Source organism: Macrobrachium nipponense, chromosome 27, assembly GCF_015104395.2.
Source record: "Macrobrachium nipponense isolate FS-2020 chromosome 27, ASM1510439v2, whole genome shotgun sequence".
Lineage (NCBI taxonomy): Eukaryota > Metazoa > Arthropoda > Malacostraca > Decapoda > Palaemonidae > Macrobrachium > Macrobrachium nipponense.
The window spans coordinates 27,426,420-27,443,919 of record NC_087216.1 but is presented as its reverse complement, the minus strand read 5'-3'; the positions used below and the strand labels follow the sequence as shown (position 1 = coordinate 27,443,919).

The following is a 17,500-nucleotide window of genomic DNA, read 5'->3' as shown; positions in this document are numbered from 1 at the left end:
TGGTGAAACAACGCGCTGTTTCACCCTAAATTTTTGCATACGATCCGAGTTGCTGGAGAGAGAGAGAGAGAGGAGAGAGAGAGAGAGAGAGAGAGAGAGAGAGAGAGAGCAAGAAATCATCAAATGACTAACTGTATATTAAAAAAAAGTCAATTGAATAATAATAAAAAGGCATCTTCGAAAATGGGAACCTTCCATAGCAATTTTCTACGCCACTTCCCAAAGTCTTTTGTGACTTTTATCAAAGGACCTTTTTGATTTCGCTATTAGCAAATGGGACGACTTAAGATTCCGCAGTTGAAGAAGAAGAAGAGGAGGAGGAGGAGGAGGATGGGGAGAAAAAGGAGGATGAGGAGGAGGAGGAAGATGAGAAGGAGGAGGAAGAGGAGGAGGAGGAGTTGGAGGAGAAGGAGGATTAGGAGGAGAGTGAGGATGAGGAGGATGAGGAGGAGGAGGAGGAGGAGGAGGAGGAATATTCATCTCCTCCTCGATTCATTACAGCAATGAGTCGCTCGGAAATCAGCGAAGTTCGCTTCAGCGATGAATTCAATTCTCGAGAGTTCGCGCGTCGCTGAAGTCATGATAGAGTATAAATGATAATAAAATTGATTTTTTCAGTATAATCTCTTGCTCTGATAAACTGAATCGATTACGGCTATTATTAAGCAGTTATTTAGTTTAAAGTCCAATTTGATAATTGAAGGTTGAATATATATTTCTTTAGTTAAATTAATATTTTACCAAGGTGTTCTGATCCGATTAACATTTTCTAAGAGTGGAGGCCGATTCGACTGGCAACTCCACGCATTTTTGTAGCCCAGGCCCGAAAAACTAAGAATATGTTTTTTATAAGCGTTTTTTATTTGTTCAAGGACGCATAATTTGTTTGTCCGTTTCTTAGAAAAAAAATTTAACGTGTGTATTTTGAAGAAAATTTAACCAAGTGATCACCATATTTTGGGAGAGATAGGAATGTAGATCTTAGGGAAGATGAGTTGTTTTGGGCGTGTGTTCAATAGCTTTGGCGGATATTTGCGTTATAATTATTTTTTGATTTGCTTATTTGCACATAAATTTCGTTTGTATATTAGTTAAATTATTCCGTGTGGATTTTGACCTTAACTCGACCAAAGGTAAAAAAATGATAAGGTAACATTTGGAGACATAGGAATGTAGATCTTTGGGGGAGAAAGGGATAATATCCTGGTTGAGTTCCATGCCGTGGCGGAGATTTGCGGCCTCCCAAAGCCCCTGCGTAGTACATGTATGTGATATTTATGCCTTTTCCTATAAAAAAAATTTTATCTTGAAAGGGTTGTACTCTGATTTGATCTAAACGGGATTAATATAATTTTTATTTTTGAACCCAGACCATAATTTTTTTTATGTACTACACATTTCTGTAACTTGATTTTTCCTTTGAACTAATGATTCAGGGTGCCTTATCTTATGCAAATAATGTCATAGAGGGTTGTTTAGACCGAGCTTAAACTAATTACCGAGAGAGAGAGAGAGAGAGAGAGAGAGAGAGAGAGAGAGAGAGAGAGAGAGAGAATGTTAGAGACTCCAAATGGTTGAAGAATGACATCGAAAGAAAAGAGAGAAGGAAAAAGACGGAGAACAGGAGGAGAGAGAGAGAGAGAGAGAGAGAGAGAGAGAGAGAGAGAGAGAGAGAGAGACGGAAGCGGGAATAAGCAAAAAATAAGACGGGGAACTGAATGAGGGAGAGAGAGAGAGAAAAAAAAAACGGCATGAAACAGAAGTGAGGACGGGGGACAATAAAGAAGAAAAAAATACGACAGATAAAGTGGAGGAAAAATTCTTGAGATAGAAATGGCCATCACCCAACCCCCCACACAAACTTAGTAGCTAAAAAAAGAAAGACAGTGATAGACAGACACCAACCTACCACTAACCACCCCTACCCGAAAAAAAATACTGCCAAAGGCTTAAAAAAAAATCCTACCCCTAAAAGAAAAAGCTCTCCCAAAGGCTAAAAAAAAGAAATTAAGATAAAATAAAATATACACCCAATCCCCCCCCAAAAAAAAAAAAAAAAAAACTCCCAAAGACTTAAAAATGCCATCCCCCAAAAAAGAAAAAGCCCCCATAGGCTAAAATAAATAAATGAATAAATAAAAAATTAAAATAAAAAAAAACAGACGATAATCCTGATTATCTCTAATCCGTTTAGGAAAAAAACCCTCCCAAAGGCAAAAAAAAAAAAAAAAAAAAAAAACAATAATAATGATAAAATAACAAAAATGGACGATAATCCTGATAACCTTTAATCTCTTTTTGCGTCCACTTCCCCTCCGTCACGGGGCTGGCGGAGGAGTGGATCTGGCGCCCTTAAGAAAATGCATTGAGTCCCCCACGTCCTCTCCCGTCTTATACGTGACTTTCCCCTAACCCTTCGTTGGTTGGTGTGCCCTTGTGGCATGGAAGGTGGAATGCCAGCGTTGCTGGCACAGAGAGAGAGAGAGAGAGAGAGAGAGAGAGAGAGAGAGAGAGAAGAGAGAGAGAGAGAGAGAGAGAGAGAGAGAGAAAGTAGTTAAAGATTTCCTGGAGTTGGGGAAGAAGTGAGAGAGTTAGAGAGAGAGAGAGAGAGAGAGAGAGAGAGAGAGAGAGAGAGAGAGAGAGAATGACTTTGATGACTATGATATAATATTTCATCTGTAAAAATTGAAATATAAATATATTCACTGATCTTGACCCTGCATGTGAAAATGACCTCCATAGGCGATCTACTGGCCTGTTTAAGTAGTGTCAAGGAATAGTCAGAATCCTGACTTCGAATAGAAATATAACCCTGAAAAACTCTACGGGGTATACAACAAATGGTGAACTACAGCTTCAGGCACCTTTTGGATGAAATTAAAATTGACTTTCATAATTACCTATTTTAGACATGCCAACCTTCGGTGCGTTGTTCAGCAGTTTAAGCAACAATGAGAAAATCATAATTAAGAAAATAGACCTACATAAAATTACTGCAGCTGAGGAAGCAATCACTTTGAATTTACCAAGTTTAAAAGATGGTTTACTTCCATAATAAGGATAAAAATAATGAAATAATATTAATAGAAATAAAAATAAAAAATAAAAATAAAAATAATAGAAATGAAGTATAAATAAAATAATAAAAATAAAAATAAGCCTGAAATTAATAGTTATAAATATATCCCAGAGATTGTAAATACTGTATTCCAGTTGGCCATTGTATTTTTGAGGAAGCTGGTGGTGCTTTCCTTTACCCCATATTTGTTCAAGGATTCTTTGCTTATTATTATTATTTAGTGTTCTAATTATTATCTTTAATTTTTATTTATATATTTATTTTAGTTATTAGTATTGTTTTAATTTATATTATTTCTATATACACTTTATCGTTTTTAATATTCTTATTTTATTTATATATATTTTATGATTTTTTTGTTTTCCTTTTCCTTATTTTATTTATATTTTACTTATTATTATTTCATAATTTTTATTTGGTTTTTAAGAAATTTACTTTTATTTTAAATATTTAGTATTTAATTATTATTATTTTATTGTTTTATATAATTTTATTATTTTTTATATATTGATTTTTCAATATTTTTGTGATTTTATTTATTATTTTTGAATTCTATTTGTTTGTTATTATTCTTATTATCATTTTATTTTCATATTTTTATTTATTTTATGATTTTTTTTCCGGTGCATTATATTTATTGTATTGTATTATTATTTGGATTATATTTTATTTTATAAATTTAGGGGAAGTATTTTCTTTAATCTTATTATTTTATTTTTTACTTTTTATTAATTTATTAAGTTCATTAATCTTTTTATTGTTTCCAGGATTATTATTTTTTTTAATTTAATTTGGTTATATGCGGAAATTATATTTTTTTATGTATTTTTTAGTTTTTCATTTTATATATATGTTTTAATTAATTTTATTTTTATTTTCTTATTTAGATTACTTTTAATTTTACTTAATTTTTTGATTTACATTTTCTTTAGTTTTGCTATTATTATTTTTTAAATTTTTTTGCATTCTAATTATTTTATATTAGATTTTTTATATTTATATATTATTGTATTGTCCTTATTTTTATTATTATATTATTTATTTGTTTTGAATATTATTAACTCACTTCTTTTAATTATTTTTATTTCATTTTATTTTGATATATTTTTATTCATTTTATTTTATTCATTTCTTAATTTTTGTTGATTTTTCATTTATTTATTTTTATTTATTTAAATCCTATTGGTATATATATTTTTCATTAATTATTTATTTGTTTTTATTTATTTATTCTTATGTATTTATTTTTATTCATTTTATTTATATTTATTTTATTCTTAATTTTTTATTTAGTGGTTTTTTATTTATATTATTTAGAATATTTATGTTTAGTTATATAAAATACTTTTGTTTATTTTTATTTATTTTTTATTTATTTATTTTATTTATTTATTTATTTATTTATTTATTTATTTATTTATTTATTTACTTTATATATTTGTTTATTTATTCATTTCTGTTAATTAATTTATTTTTACATATTTATTTATTTATATTTATTTATTTATATTTATTTATTTTTATTTGTAGATTTATTTTATATATTTATTTTTATTTATTTATATTTTTATTTATTTATGTATTTATTTATTTATTCTTAATATTTATTTATTTATTCATTCATTTATTTATTTCTATTTTTTATTTATTTTTTGATTTATTAATCTTTTATTTTTTATATATGTTTATTTATATTTATTTATTTATTATTTTATTGTTTTATTTTCATATATATATTTATTTGTATATATATATCTTTGTTTATATATTTATTTTTATTTATTTATTTACGTATTTACTTTTATTTATTTATTTATTTTTTTAATTATATTCATTTTTATTTTTTATATATTATTTTTTTATTATTATATTTAATTAATTTATTTATTTTTATATTTATTTATCTTTTTATTTTATGTAATATTTATTTATTTTTATTCTTTCATTTATTTTTATAGTTTATATTTATTTATTTATTTATGTATTTATTTTTGTTTATTTTTTGTTATTTTTTATTTATTTATTTATTTCTATTTTAATTTATTTATCTATTTGTATTTTTTAAATTTTATTTTGTTTATTTAGTTATTCTTATTTATTTATTTATTTATCTATTTATTTTTATTGATTTATTTCTACTAATTAATCTAATTATTCATTTATTTATTTTATTTATTGATAATTGATTTATTTTTATTTATATTTCTTTATTTTTTATTTTATTTGTGATTTATTTTATATTTATTTATTTTTTCTATTTATTTTTTTTATTTGTTTATTTGTTATTTTTTATTCATTTTTATTAATTAATTTATTTTTGATGTATGTATTTATTTATTTATTTTTCTTTTTATATTTTTTATTTATATTTATTTTTATATATTTATTTATTTATTTATTCAATCATTTAATTTTATTTATTTATTTATTTATTTAATTTATTTATTTATTTATTTATTTATTTATTTATTTATTTATTATTTATTTATTTTATTTATATTTTATATTATTATTTCTTATTCATTTATTTTTTTATTTAGTATTGTTCATTTTTATACTTCTATTTATATGTTTATTTTTTATATATTTATTTTCATTTATCTATTTTCATTTAATTATTTATGCATTTATTTTATTTATTTTTTTTTTTTTCAATTTATTGGCCCATTTATATTGGTTTTTATTTGATGTAATATTTTTATTTATTCATATATATGTTTTTTGTTATTAATTAATAATTTTATTTTTTTTCTATTTTTTATTTTTATTTTGATTTATTAATTTTTATCAATTTATTTATTTTTATTTATTTATTTTTATTTACTCATTTATTCCATTTTTCATTTATTAATTTTTAATTATTATTTATTATTTTTTTTTTTTTTTTTTTGTGTTTATTTTTTTTTTTTTTTCAATTATTTATTTCTTTTTAATTTATTATTACATTATTTATTTCATTATTTATTCATTTTTATTATTTACTTTGATTCATTTTTTTATTTTTATTCATTTATTTTATTTTTCATTTACTTTAATTTCTTTTAATTTATTTCTTTATTTACTTTCATTTAATTATTTATTTATTTATTTATTTTATTTTATTTATATATTTTCATGTGTTTATTTATTTATTTTTATTTATTCATATATTTATTATTTTTATTTATTTATTAATTTTTTATATATATTTATATTTATTATTTATTTATTTAATATTTATTTAGTTATTCATTATTTTTATTATTTATTTATTTATTTTATTTTTATATCATACTTTTTTATTTATTTATTTATTTATTCAAAATTGAATTTTAAAAATTAATTATTTATTTATTTTCATATATTTTATGTTCATTTTATTTTGTTTATTTATTAATTTTTTTATTTATTCATTTATGTTTCTTTATTTATTTATTTATTCATTTATTTATTTCTATTAATTACTTATTCCTTTTTATATATTTATCTATTTTTCTGTATATATTTATTTTTTTTATTTATTTATTTTTATGTATTCCTACTTTTGTTTTGTTTTTATTATTATTCTTTTTCATTTTTATCATTAGTAATATTATTTTGTTGTTCTTATTTTTTTATTTTCATATATATTATTTTTATTTTGAAATTTTATAATCAGTATGTTTTACTAAATGTAATTATTATTTTTATGATTTCATAATTATTTTTATTTTTACAGTTATTATTTGTATTATTAAATTTCATTATTATAATTTTACTAGCTGTATGTATATTAATATATTTTTATATCTTTTTTATTAGTACTTTTATTATTATTTTTATTATTTTTACGTTTATAACTATTGATTTAAGATTTATTTTTATTACTATTATTTTCTTTATACTTCATTTTTATTATTTTTTTTCAAATTTTTTATTTTTATTTTTATTAATATTTCATTTTTACCTTTATTCTGGAAGTAATTAATTTAAAAGTAATTGCTGCCTCATATCTACTAGTAATTTTATGTAGGTTTATTTTCATAATTATGATTTTCTCATTGTTGCTTAAACTGCTGAACAACGCACCGAAGGTTGGCATGTCTGAAATAGGTAACTATGAAACTCAATTATAATTTTATTGAAGGATGTCAGAGGCTTTAGTTAAACATTCCTTATATAACCCGTAGAGTTTTTCAAGTTTACTTTTTCATTGGAAGTCTGGATTATGACTATTCCTTGATACTACTTAAACAGGCCTATGGAGGCCATTTTCACATGCAGGGTCAAGATCAGTGAATACTCTCTCTCTCTCTCTCCATCGATCTCTCTCGACTCTCTCTCTCATCTCTCTCCTCTCTCTCTCTCTCTCTCTCTCTCTCTCTCTCTCTCTCTCTCTCTCTCCCCTGATACTTTTCAATCTTTTCCATTCTACTCGGGTGTCCCATGGTATTGGGACATCAATGAGTGATACTTTCTTCTTAATGTTGTCAATCAACGTCACGTCTGGTCTATTGGCACATATCACCTTTTGTGTATTGATACCACAGTCCCCGAGGATATTTGCTTGATCGTTTTCTGTCACTAAGCTCCTCCCCATTTATTCTCTGTTCTTCATATTTCAGTTCTCAAAGAGGGAAGAGGTCTTTTTTACTATGTTGACATTTTTACATAGCTAAATTAAGGTGTGTGGTGCCACATAAATCAGTAAAACATAAGGATATGTTAAAATGTTTATTGACATCAAAGAAATATTTCGGTATATGACGTCATATCTGTAGTATGACGTCATTATCCGTTTAGCAAATATCAATTACAACTACAATTAATATTAAGCAGAGATTCCTTTGAAGAATCACAATTGCATTTGCCTTAAGAATGTGTAATGAATACCATTTCAAATAAATTACAATTACTACAAGCCTCCCTTCATCGCACAGCTGCCCAAGTGTAAAGGGGGCGTGGCCTAGGCAGGCAAGAGATGACGACTATCCGATTTCCTTCGCTCCTGATGCAACCACCTTACTTATGTCCACCTTTGGTATGACCAGCATGCACCTGTGTAAGAGACTCTCCTGCCACGCCCATGAACGGGGTTATAAAGAACCACGCCCGCACCAAACATCAGGAGACTTCTTGTACAGATGTTCAGCAAAGTACACATAGAGGCTTCTGGGATATTGAGTGGGGATGACGCTACCTCTCTCTGTAGATACCTTGGATCTTGGGGGACTGTAGGATTGGTCTGGAGATATGTAAGGAAGGGCAGTGACCCTGGGACTGTGAAAAAGTAGGATGAGGCTTAAAATCTTGTCCTAGCAGGACGGTATAACTTCCATAGTATATACATTAAAACGGTGAGGTCGTGTGACAAGAACATCTTAACATGGTTGAGGCTTTCCTTTTGACGAATTGGTGCCTGTCAACCCGAGCTCTGTAAAGAATCTCAGCCTCTAGAATGATGGATATCTGCGCACCAGTGTCATCGACATGGTGGGCAGGATAGCGACCTCTGGGAGGAGCGCCTACTAGAGCTGAAGGATGAATTCATCCCTTTCATTGCAATGGCAGTAACCGCAGCTGTTTTCTTGGGGCATCTCGACCAGGAAGCGGTGTGCCTTGCACTTTGCACAAGTCGTAGAAACTCTGGCTGAAGTCGTTCTTGGATCCATCTTCTGTAGTAGTTTTGTCATGTGAATCATGGCTACTACAAAGAGTAGTGGGGATAGTGAGTGTATTTCTGAGGAAGCTGATGGTGCTTTCCTCTGCCCCATATATGTTCAAAGATTCTGGTTATTTTTATTATTTTATTGTTCTAATTATTATTTTTTCATTTTTTATTATAGTTATTAGTATTGTTTTTATTTCTTTTTATTATAGATATATTATTATTTTGTATTTTTAAACTTTTATTATTATTATTTAGATTATAATTATTATTGTTTTATCATTTTAATTTAGTTTATTAAATTTGTTTTTAATTAAAATATTTGTATTTCAATTTATTATTATTTTTTTTAATTTTTACTTATATTTTTATTATTCTTATATATCGTATTCTTCAAAATTTTTAAAATTATTTATTATATTTTATTTTTATATTATTTATTTTTATTTTGATTTTTAATATTATAATTTTATTTTCATAATTTTTATATAATTTTATTCATTATATTTCATTTATTTAGATATATCTTTACTTATTTTATATTACTTTATTTCATTTTATTTATATATATATTTATTTTTATCGTTTATTTAGTTTTATTATTTATTTATTTATTTATTTATTTTTATGCATTCATTCATTTTCATTGATTTTATTTATTATATTTTTATTTATTTTTTTTTATTTATTTTTATTTATTTTTATTCACTAATTTTCATAATTTTATTTATTCATTTAATTGTATTCATTTATGTATTTGTTTTTATTATGCTTATTTGTATTTATTTATTTTTATTTTATTTTATTTCTTTTTATGTATTTATTTACTTTTATTTTATTATTTTATCTATTTCTTTTTTTTACTTTAATTTATATATTTTATTTTTCATATATACACATATGTTTATTATTTATTTACTTATTTACTTTATTTATTTATTTACTTATATATTTTTACTTATTTATTTTTATTTATTTTTATTTTTATTTTTATTTATTTACTATTTATCTTTATTTTTTTATTGATTTATTTATTTTTAATTATATATGTATATGTCTAATTAATTAATTAATTAATTTTTATTTATTTGTTTATTTTTATTTATTTATTTCTTTATTTATTTATTTGTTTATTTATTTATTTATTTATCTTAAATTATTTTTTTAAATATTCATTTATTTATGTCTTAATTAATTAATTTATTTTTATTGACTTTTATTAAATTATTAATTAATTTATTTATTTTATTTGTTTTATTATTTATTATTTTTTAAATGATTTTTTATATATTTATTTATTTTTATTTATTTATTTAATTTTATGCATTTTCATTTATTCTTTTAATTTCATTATTTTTGCTTATTTACTTATTTAATTCTATCTATTTATATTTCTTTTTTTTATTTTAATTTATATATTTATTTTTACACACACACACATATATATATATATATATATATATATATATATATATATATATATATATAGATATATATATATAGATATATATATTTATTTCTACAGATTTTATTTACTTGTGTATTTTTATTTACTTAATTATTTTTTTATTTTATTTTTTATTTTTATTTATTTTTTAATTGTATTTATTTATTTTTTTATTTAATTTGTTTATTTTTTAAGTATATATATATAATGTTTATTTATTTAATTAATTAATTTTTATTTATTTTATTTATTTATTTTTATTTAAATTATTTATTTTCCAATTTTTTTTATTCATGCATTTATTTTTTTTTATTTTTTTAATTTAATTTTTTATTTTTATTTTTTTCATTTCTCTATTTATTATTTTTATATATTTATATATTTATCTATTTTTATTTAATTTATTTATTTATTTTATTTATTTTTTTTTATTTTAATTTAATTTTTATTTTATTTATTTTAATTTTATTTTATTTATTTTTTTATTTTTTTATATTTATTTATATTTTATATATTTTTATTTGATTTATTTTGAATTTTTATTGCATTTTTTAATTATTTGTTTTTTAATTTAATTTATTTTTAATTTATTTATTTATTTATTTAATTCTTTATTTAATTTAGTTTTAATTATCCTTTAATTTTATTTACTTATTTATGTTATTTTTATTTATTTATTAATTTTAGTTTCTTATTATTGTTATGTTTATTGTTTAATTTTTTATTTGTTTGTTTTTTAATTCAATTAATTTATTTGTACTTAACTTTATTTATTGTTTTTTTATTTATTTATATATTTATCTATTTTTATTTTTCAAATTTTATTTATTGTTCTTATTTGATTTATCAACTATTTATTTATTCAATTATTTATGTTTTATTTTCATTTATTTATTAACTATTTATTTATTTATTTACTTTATTTATTCATTTTTTTTTTTTATTTTTATTCCTTTTTTTGTTATTTTTTATTTATTTATATATTATCTATTTTCATTTATTTATTAATTTATTTTAGCATTTTTATTTTTATTTTTAATTAAATTTATTTATTTATTTTATTTTTATCCATCAAATTTATTTTATTTATTATTTATTTATTTGTTTTAAATTATTTATGCTTATTTACTTATTCATTTATTAATGAATTTATTTATTTCTATTTATTTATTTGTATTTTATTTATTTATTTTATTCATTTATGTATTTTACTCAAGTATTTATTTATTTATTTCTTATTTATATTTTTTATTTATTTATATATATATATATTTATTTATTTATATTTTTTATATTTATTTAATTTATTTATTTATTTTAGTTATTTATTATTTATTTATTTATTTCATTCATTTATTTTTTTATTTTTTTTATTTATTTTTATATTTATTTAATCATTTTATTTATTTTTTTAAAATTTTATTAATTTTTAATAATTTTTAAATTTTTTTTGATCTTTATTGATTTATTTTTATCTATCAATTTATTTTCATTATTTATTTATTGTTTATTTTTAGTTTTATTTATATATTTTATTAGTTATCAATTTATTTTTCATTTATTTATTTATTCTTTATTTATTTATTTATTTATTTATTTATTTATTTATTTATTTATTTCTTTATTTATTTATTTATTTATTTTGTTTACTTATTTATTATTTTGTATTTATTTATATTTTTATTTTTCATTTATTTAATTCTATTTTTATTTTTAAATTTTATTTATTTTTATATATTTAATCTTATTTATTCTTATTTAAGTTTAATTTATATATTTTTATTTATTTATTTTTATCTATTTATTTATTTATTTATTCATTTATTTATTTATTTATTATTTTTGTTTGTATATTTCATTCTAATTTACATTGACATTATTACATCATTTTTACCTTTATTCTTAAAGCAAACCATTTTAGAATCATGTTAAACTAAAAGTAGTTGCTGCCTCAGCTGCAGTAATATTATGTAGGCATATTCGCATAATTATGATTTTCTTATTGTTGCTTAAACTGCTGAACAACGTACCGAAGGTTGGAATGTCTGAAATAGGTAATTATACAAGTTGATTTTAATCATATTCAAAGATGCCAGAGACTGTAGTTAAACATTCGTTGTATAACCCGTAGAGGTTTTCAAGGGTTTCTAATTATTCCAAGTCTGGATTCTGATTATTCCTTGGCACTACTTGAACAGGCTCGTAGAGAACCTATGGAGGTCATTTTCACATGCAGGGCCAAGATCAGTGTACATATTTATATATCAGTCTTTATCATATACTATGATATCAAAGTCATTCTCTCTCTCTCTCTCTCTCTCTCTCTCTCTCTCTCTCTCTCTCTCTCTCTCTCTCTCTCTCTCTTTCCTGATACTTTTCAATCTTTTCCCTTCTACTCTGGTGTCACGTGGTATTGCGACATCAATGAGTGATACTTTCTTCTTGACTTTGTCAATCAACGTCACGTCTGGTCTATTTGCAGGTATCTGTTCTGATACCATAGTCCCAGAGGATCTTTGCCTGATCGTTTTCTATCACTCCTTCAGGTTGGTGTTCGTACCACTTATTACTGCAAGGTAGCTGGTTTTTCTTGCACAGGCTCCAGTGGAGGGCTTTTGCTACTGAATCATGCCTCTTTTTGTACTGGTTCTGTGCAAGTGCCGGACATTCGCTTGCTATGTGGTTTATGGTTTCATTTTTCGTATTGCACTTCCTACATATGGGAGAGATGTTATTTCCATCTATCGTTCTTTGGACATGTCTGGTTCTTAGGGCCTGATCTTGTGCCGCTGTTATCATTCCTTCAGTTTCCTTCTTTAGCTCTCCCCTCAGTAGCCATTGCCATGTGTCATCGCTGGCTAGTTCTTTAGTCTGTCTCATGTATTGTCCGTTCATTGGTTTGTTATGCCATTCCTCTGTTCTGCTTGTCTTTCTCCTCTCTGTATATTTCTGGGTCTTCGTCTAATTTTATCAGTCCTTCTTCCCATGTACTCTTGAGCCACTCGTCTCGATGTTGACGCAGTCTTCTATACTTAGTAGTTCCCTCCCTCCTTCCTTTCGTGTTATGTATAGTCTGTCTGTATTTGCTCTTGGGTGTAGTGCTTTGTGTATTGTCATATGTTTCCTCGTTTTCTGGTCTATGCTGCGAAGTTCTGCCTTCGTCCATTCCACTATTCCTGCGCTGTATCTGATTACTGGCACTGCCCATGTGTTTATGGCTTTTATCATATTTCCGGCGTTGAGTTTTGACTTGAGCATCGCCTTGAGTCTCTGCATATATTCTTTCCTGATCGTGTCCTTCATCTCTTGATATTTTATATCCCCTCCTTCCATTATTCCCAGGTATTTGTATCCCGTCTCATCTATATGTTTGATGTTGTTCCCATCTGGTAGGTTTATCCCTTCAGTCCTTGTTACTTTGCCCTTTTGTATCTTGACTAAGGCACATTTTTCTATTCCAAACTCCATACTGATGTCCCCAGATACAATCCTTACAGTCTGGATTAGGGTATCTATTTCCTTGATGCTCTTACCATACAGCTTGATGTCGTCCATGGACATCAGATGGTTAATTCTGTTGGCTCTTTTCTTGAGTTGGTACCCAGCATCCATCTTCTGCAGTACTTTTGTCATGGGAATCATGGCTACTACGAAGAGTAGTGGGAGACAGTGAGTCGCCCTGGAAGATTCCTCTCCTGATATTAACCTCTGCTAGTCTTATTCCAGAGCTTGTAAGTATTGTATTCCAGTTGCGCATTGTATTTTTGAGGAAGCTGATGGTGTTTTCCTCTGCCCCATATATTTTCAGGCATTCTATTAGCCATGTGTGTGGTAGCATGTCGAAGGCTTTCTTATAGTCTATCCAGGCCATGGTTAGGTTGGTTTTCCTTCTCTTACTGTTCTTCATTACCATTTTGTCTATCAGGAGCTGTTCTTTTGTGTCCCTACACTTCCTTCTGCAGCCTTTCTGTTGGTGGGGGATGGTGTTTGTATCCTCTCGGTAGTTGTATAGCCTTTCGCTGATGATACCTGTTAGTAACTTCCACATTATTGGTAGGCAGGTGATAGGCCTGTAGTTACTGGCTAGTTTTTCCTTTACTCTTGTCTTTCTGGACTAAGGATGTTCTTCCTGTGGTCATCCATTTGGGCGCATGGTGATTTGTGATATAATGCTGGAGTTGTTCTGCTATTCTTGGGTGTAGGGCCTTGAAGTTTTTGAGCCAGTATCCATGGACTACATCGGGACCTAGGGCTTTCCAGTTGGGCATTTTCTTTAGTTGGTGTCTGACTGTGTCTGTCGTGATGTCAGTGAATCTTTGTTTTATTCTCCCTGTTTCTTTAGCCTTGACTTTCTGGAGCTATGTTGCATGTTTGTTGTGTGATACCGGATTGCTCCAGATGTTTTCCCAGAGTCTCTTCCTTGGTTCGGCTTCTGGAATATCTTGGTGGTTGTCTTCCCCTCTTAGTTGGCTGTATAGTCTTTTCTGGTTGGTTCCGAATAGTTTGTTCTGTTGGTATCCCTTATTCCTGTTCATGTACCGTTGGATCTTATGTGCTTTGGCCTTCAGCCTCTGTTTTACATTTTCTATTGTGTTGTTTAGACCCTTCTCCTGTACTTTGTATTTCTCGTTCAGTTTCTCCCTTGTTTCCTTGCTTCTTAGCCTTTTTTCTGCCATCTCTTTCAGTTTACTCAAGTCAGATCTCATCACCATGATTTGCTTTTCCAGGCGCCTTTTCCAAGGAGGTTGCTGTTTTGGTTTCTGTTGGGTTGGTTGTGTTGGTGGTGTTGGTGTTCGTATCCCCATCAGTTCTGGTACTAATCTTGCTCCTTTTAATTTTGTAATTATTATTAGTTTTGTAATTATTTTTTTTTCATTTTTCTATTTATTATAGGTATTAGCATTCCTTTTATTTTTATTCTATTATATATATTTTATTATTCTAACTTTTTTTTTATTGTCGTTATTTATATTTTATCTATTATTATTTCATTATTTTAATTAGGTTTTTATTAAATTTATTTTGATTTTAAATATTTTTGTTTCAAATTCGTATTATTATTTTATTAATTTTTTATATTTTTATTATTTTTATATATTTTACTATTAATTATTTTTGTTTTTTGTACTTATTATTTATTTTTTGCTATTTTTATCACTTTTATTTTTTATTTTTCTCGATATTATTATTTTATTTTCATTACTATTATAATTTTCATTTTTATTTATGTTTTTATGGGAATTATATTTTTTATTTTTTATTGTTTTATTTTTTATAATACCTATATATATATATATATATATATATATATATATATATATATATATATATATATATATATATATATATATATATAAGTAATTTTAATAAATTTCTTAATTTTCTATTTATATTACTTTTAATTTTACTTTTTTATTTTTCCTTTATATTATTCTCAGTTTTCTGTTTATTATCATTATTTTATCGTTCAAAAATTTTTATTTTTATTTTTATCTATATTAGAGTTATTTTAATATTGTTTTCACTTTAATATTAATTATATTTATTTATTCATTCATTGTTATTTATGATTCATTTACTTTTATTTATTATTTATTTATGATTCATTATTAAATAAATTTTATTTATTTATTTTTCATTTATTTAGATATATTTTAATCTATTTTCTTTTATTTGTTTATTAATTTTTATTTATTTATTCATTTATTTATTTTATTTATTTATTCATTTATTTATTTTTATTTACATATTTATTATTAAATATTAAATAATTATATTTATTACTAATTTTTGATTTATTTACTTTTTCATGTATTCATTTTTTCAGTGATTTTTTTATTTATTCGTATTTATTTTTATTTATTATTTTTATTTATTTATTTATGTTTATTTATACATTTATTTATATTCATTTTTATAATTTATTCATTTTTTTATTTATATTTATTTACTTATTTATTTATTTTTATTTGTTTATTTATTCATTTTTAATAGATTATTTTTTTATGTATTTATTAATTTATTTTCTCTTTAATTTTATTAATTTATTTTTCTTTTTTATTTTCACTTTATATATTATATTTTTATATATTTATATTTATTGATATATTTCCTATAGTTCCAGTTTATTTATTTACTTATTTATCTTTACTTATTTATTTATTTTATTTTTATTTTTTTATTTATTTGATTTATTTTTTATTTATTTATTTATATATATTTTTTTTTAATTTATTTATTCATTTTAATTTATTATTTTATTTTATTTACTTTTATTTATTTTATTTTTAGTTATTTATTTTCATTTCTTTATTTATTTATTTTTAGTAAATAATTTATTTTGTTTACTTATTTATATAATTTATTCTTTTATTTATTCATTTGTTTCATTTTTTTAATTTTATTAAATTAATTAATTAATTTCTATTATTTAATTTATGTTTTTTATTTATTTATTTTATTTATATTTAACTATTTATTTTTTTTATTTATGTTTTTATTTATTTTATTTTTTTATTTATTTATTTTATTTAACTTTTTATTTTTCTTTTTTTTATTTTTTTATTTATTTTTGAATTTTTTTTATATTTTTATTTATTTATGTATTCATTTTTGTATTTATTTTTAGTTTATTTATTTTTTTATTCTTTTTTCATTTTTTATTTTTAGTTATTATTTTTATTTTTTTATATTTTATTTATTTTATTCAGTTATTTTTTTATATACTATTTATTTATTTTTATTTTTATTATTATTAGCCATTTTTTATTTTTTTTATTCATATTTATTTGATTTATTTATATTTTATTTGTTTTTATTTTATTTTTTCTTTTATTTTATTTTTTTGTTTATTATTAATTTTGATTATTTTTTTATTTATTTATATTATATTATGTATTATTTTATTTACTTTATTAATTTTTTATTTTTTATTTTTATTTTTTTATTATTCATATTGTATTTATTCCCATTTTTATACGTATTTTTATACGGTTTATTTATATTTAATTCGTTGATATTTTCAATTTCCCATTTTTATTTATTTTTTCAAAACCTAACGATTTTTATTTTTGTTTTTAATTTATTTTTATTTTTTATTTTAGTTTATTTTTATTTTATTTTATATATTCTTTGTTTTATTATACTTTATACTTTTATTTTTATTTGTTTATTTTTTAATTTTGTTTAGTTATTTTTTTTTATTTTTTTTTTATTCATATTTTTTTAATATAGTAATTAATTTTGAATTATTTGGTTTTATTTATTCATTTATATTTATTTATTCATTTACTTATTGATTTTTATTTATTTATTTATCTATTTATTTATCTATTTATTCATGTATTTT

At 22.6% G+C, this 17,500-nt stretch overlaps 2 protein-coding genes across 3 annotated transcripts in view; both read left to right on the top strand.

The window, feature by feature from the left end:
- Nucleotides 1-419, top strand: part of LOC135200641 (proline-, glutamic acid- and leucine-rich protein 1-like) — a 34,682-nt gene extending 34,263 nt beyond the window's left edge. The window contains exon 4 of the mRNA XM_064229249.1: nucleotides 289-419. Coding sequence (XP_064085319.1) covers nucleotides 289-419 — 131 coding nt within the window. The remainder of the gene's footprint in view (nucleotides 1-288) is intronic.
- LOC135200971 (uncharacterized) overlaps nucleotides 1-17,500 on the top strand; it is a 113,595-nt gene that overhangs the window by 33,508 nt on the left and 62,587 nt on the right. The gene's annotated exons all lie outside the window — the stretch shown is intronic.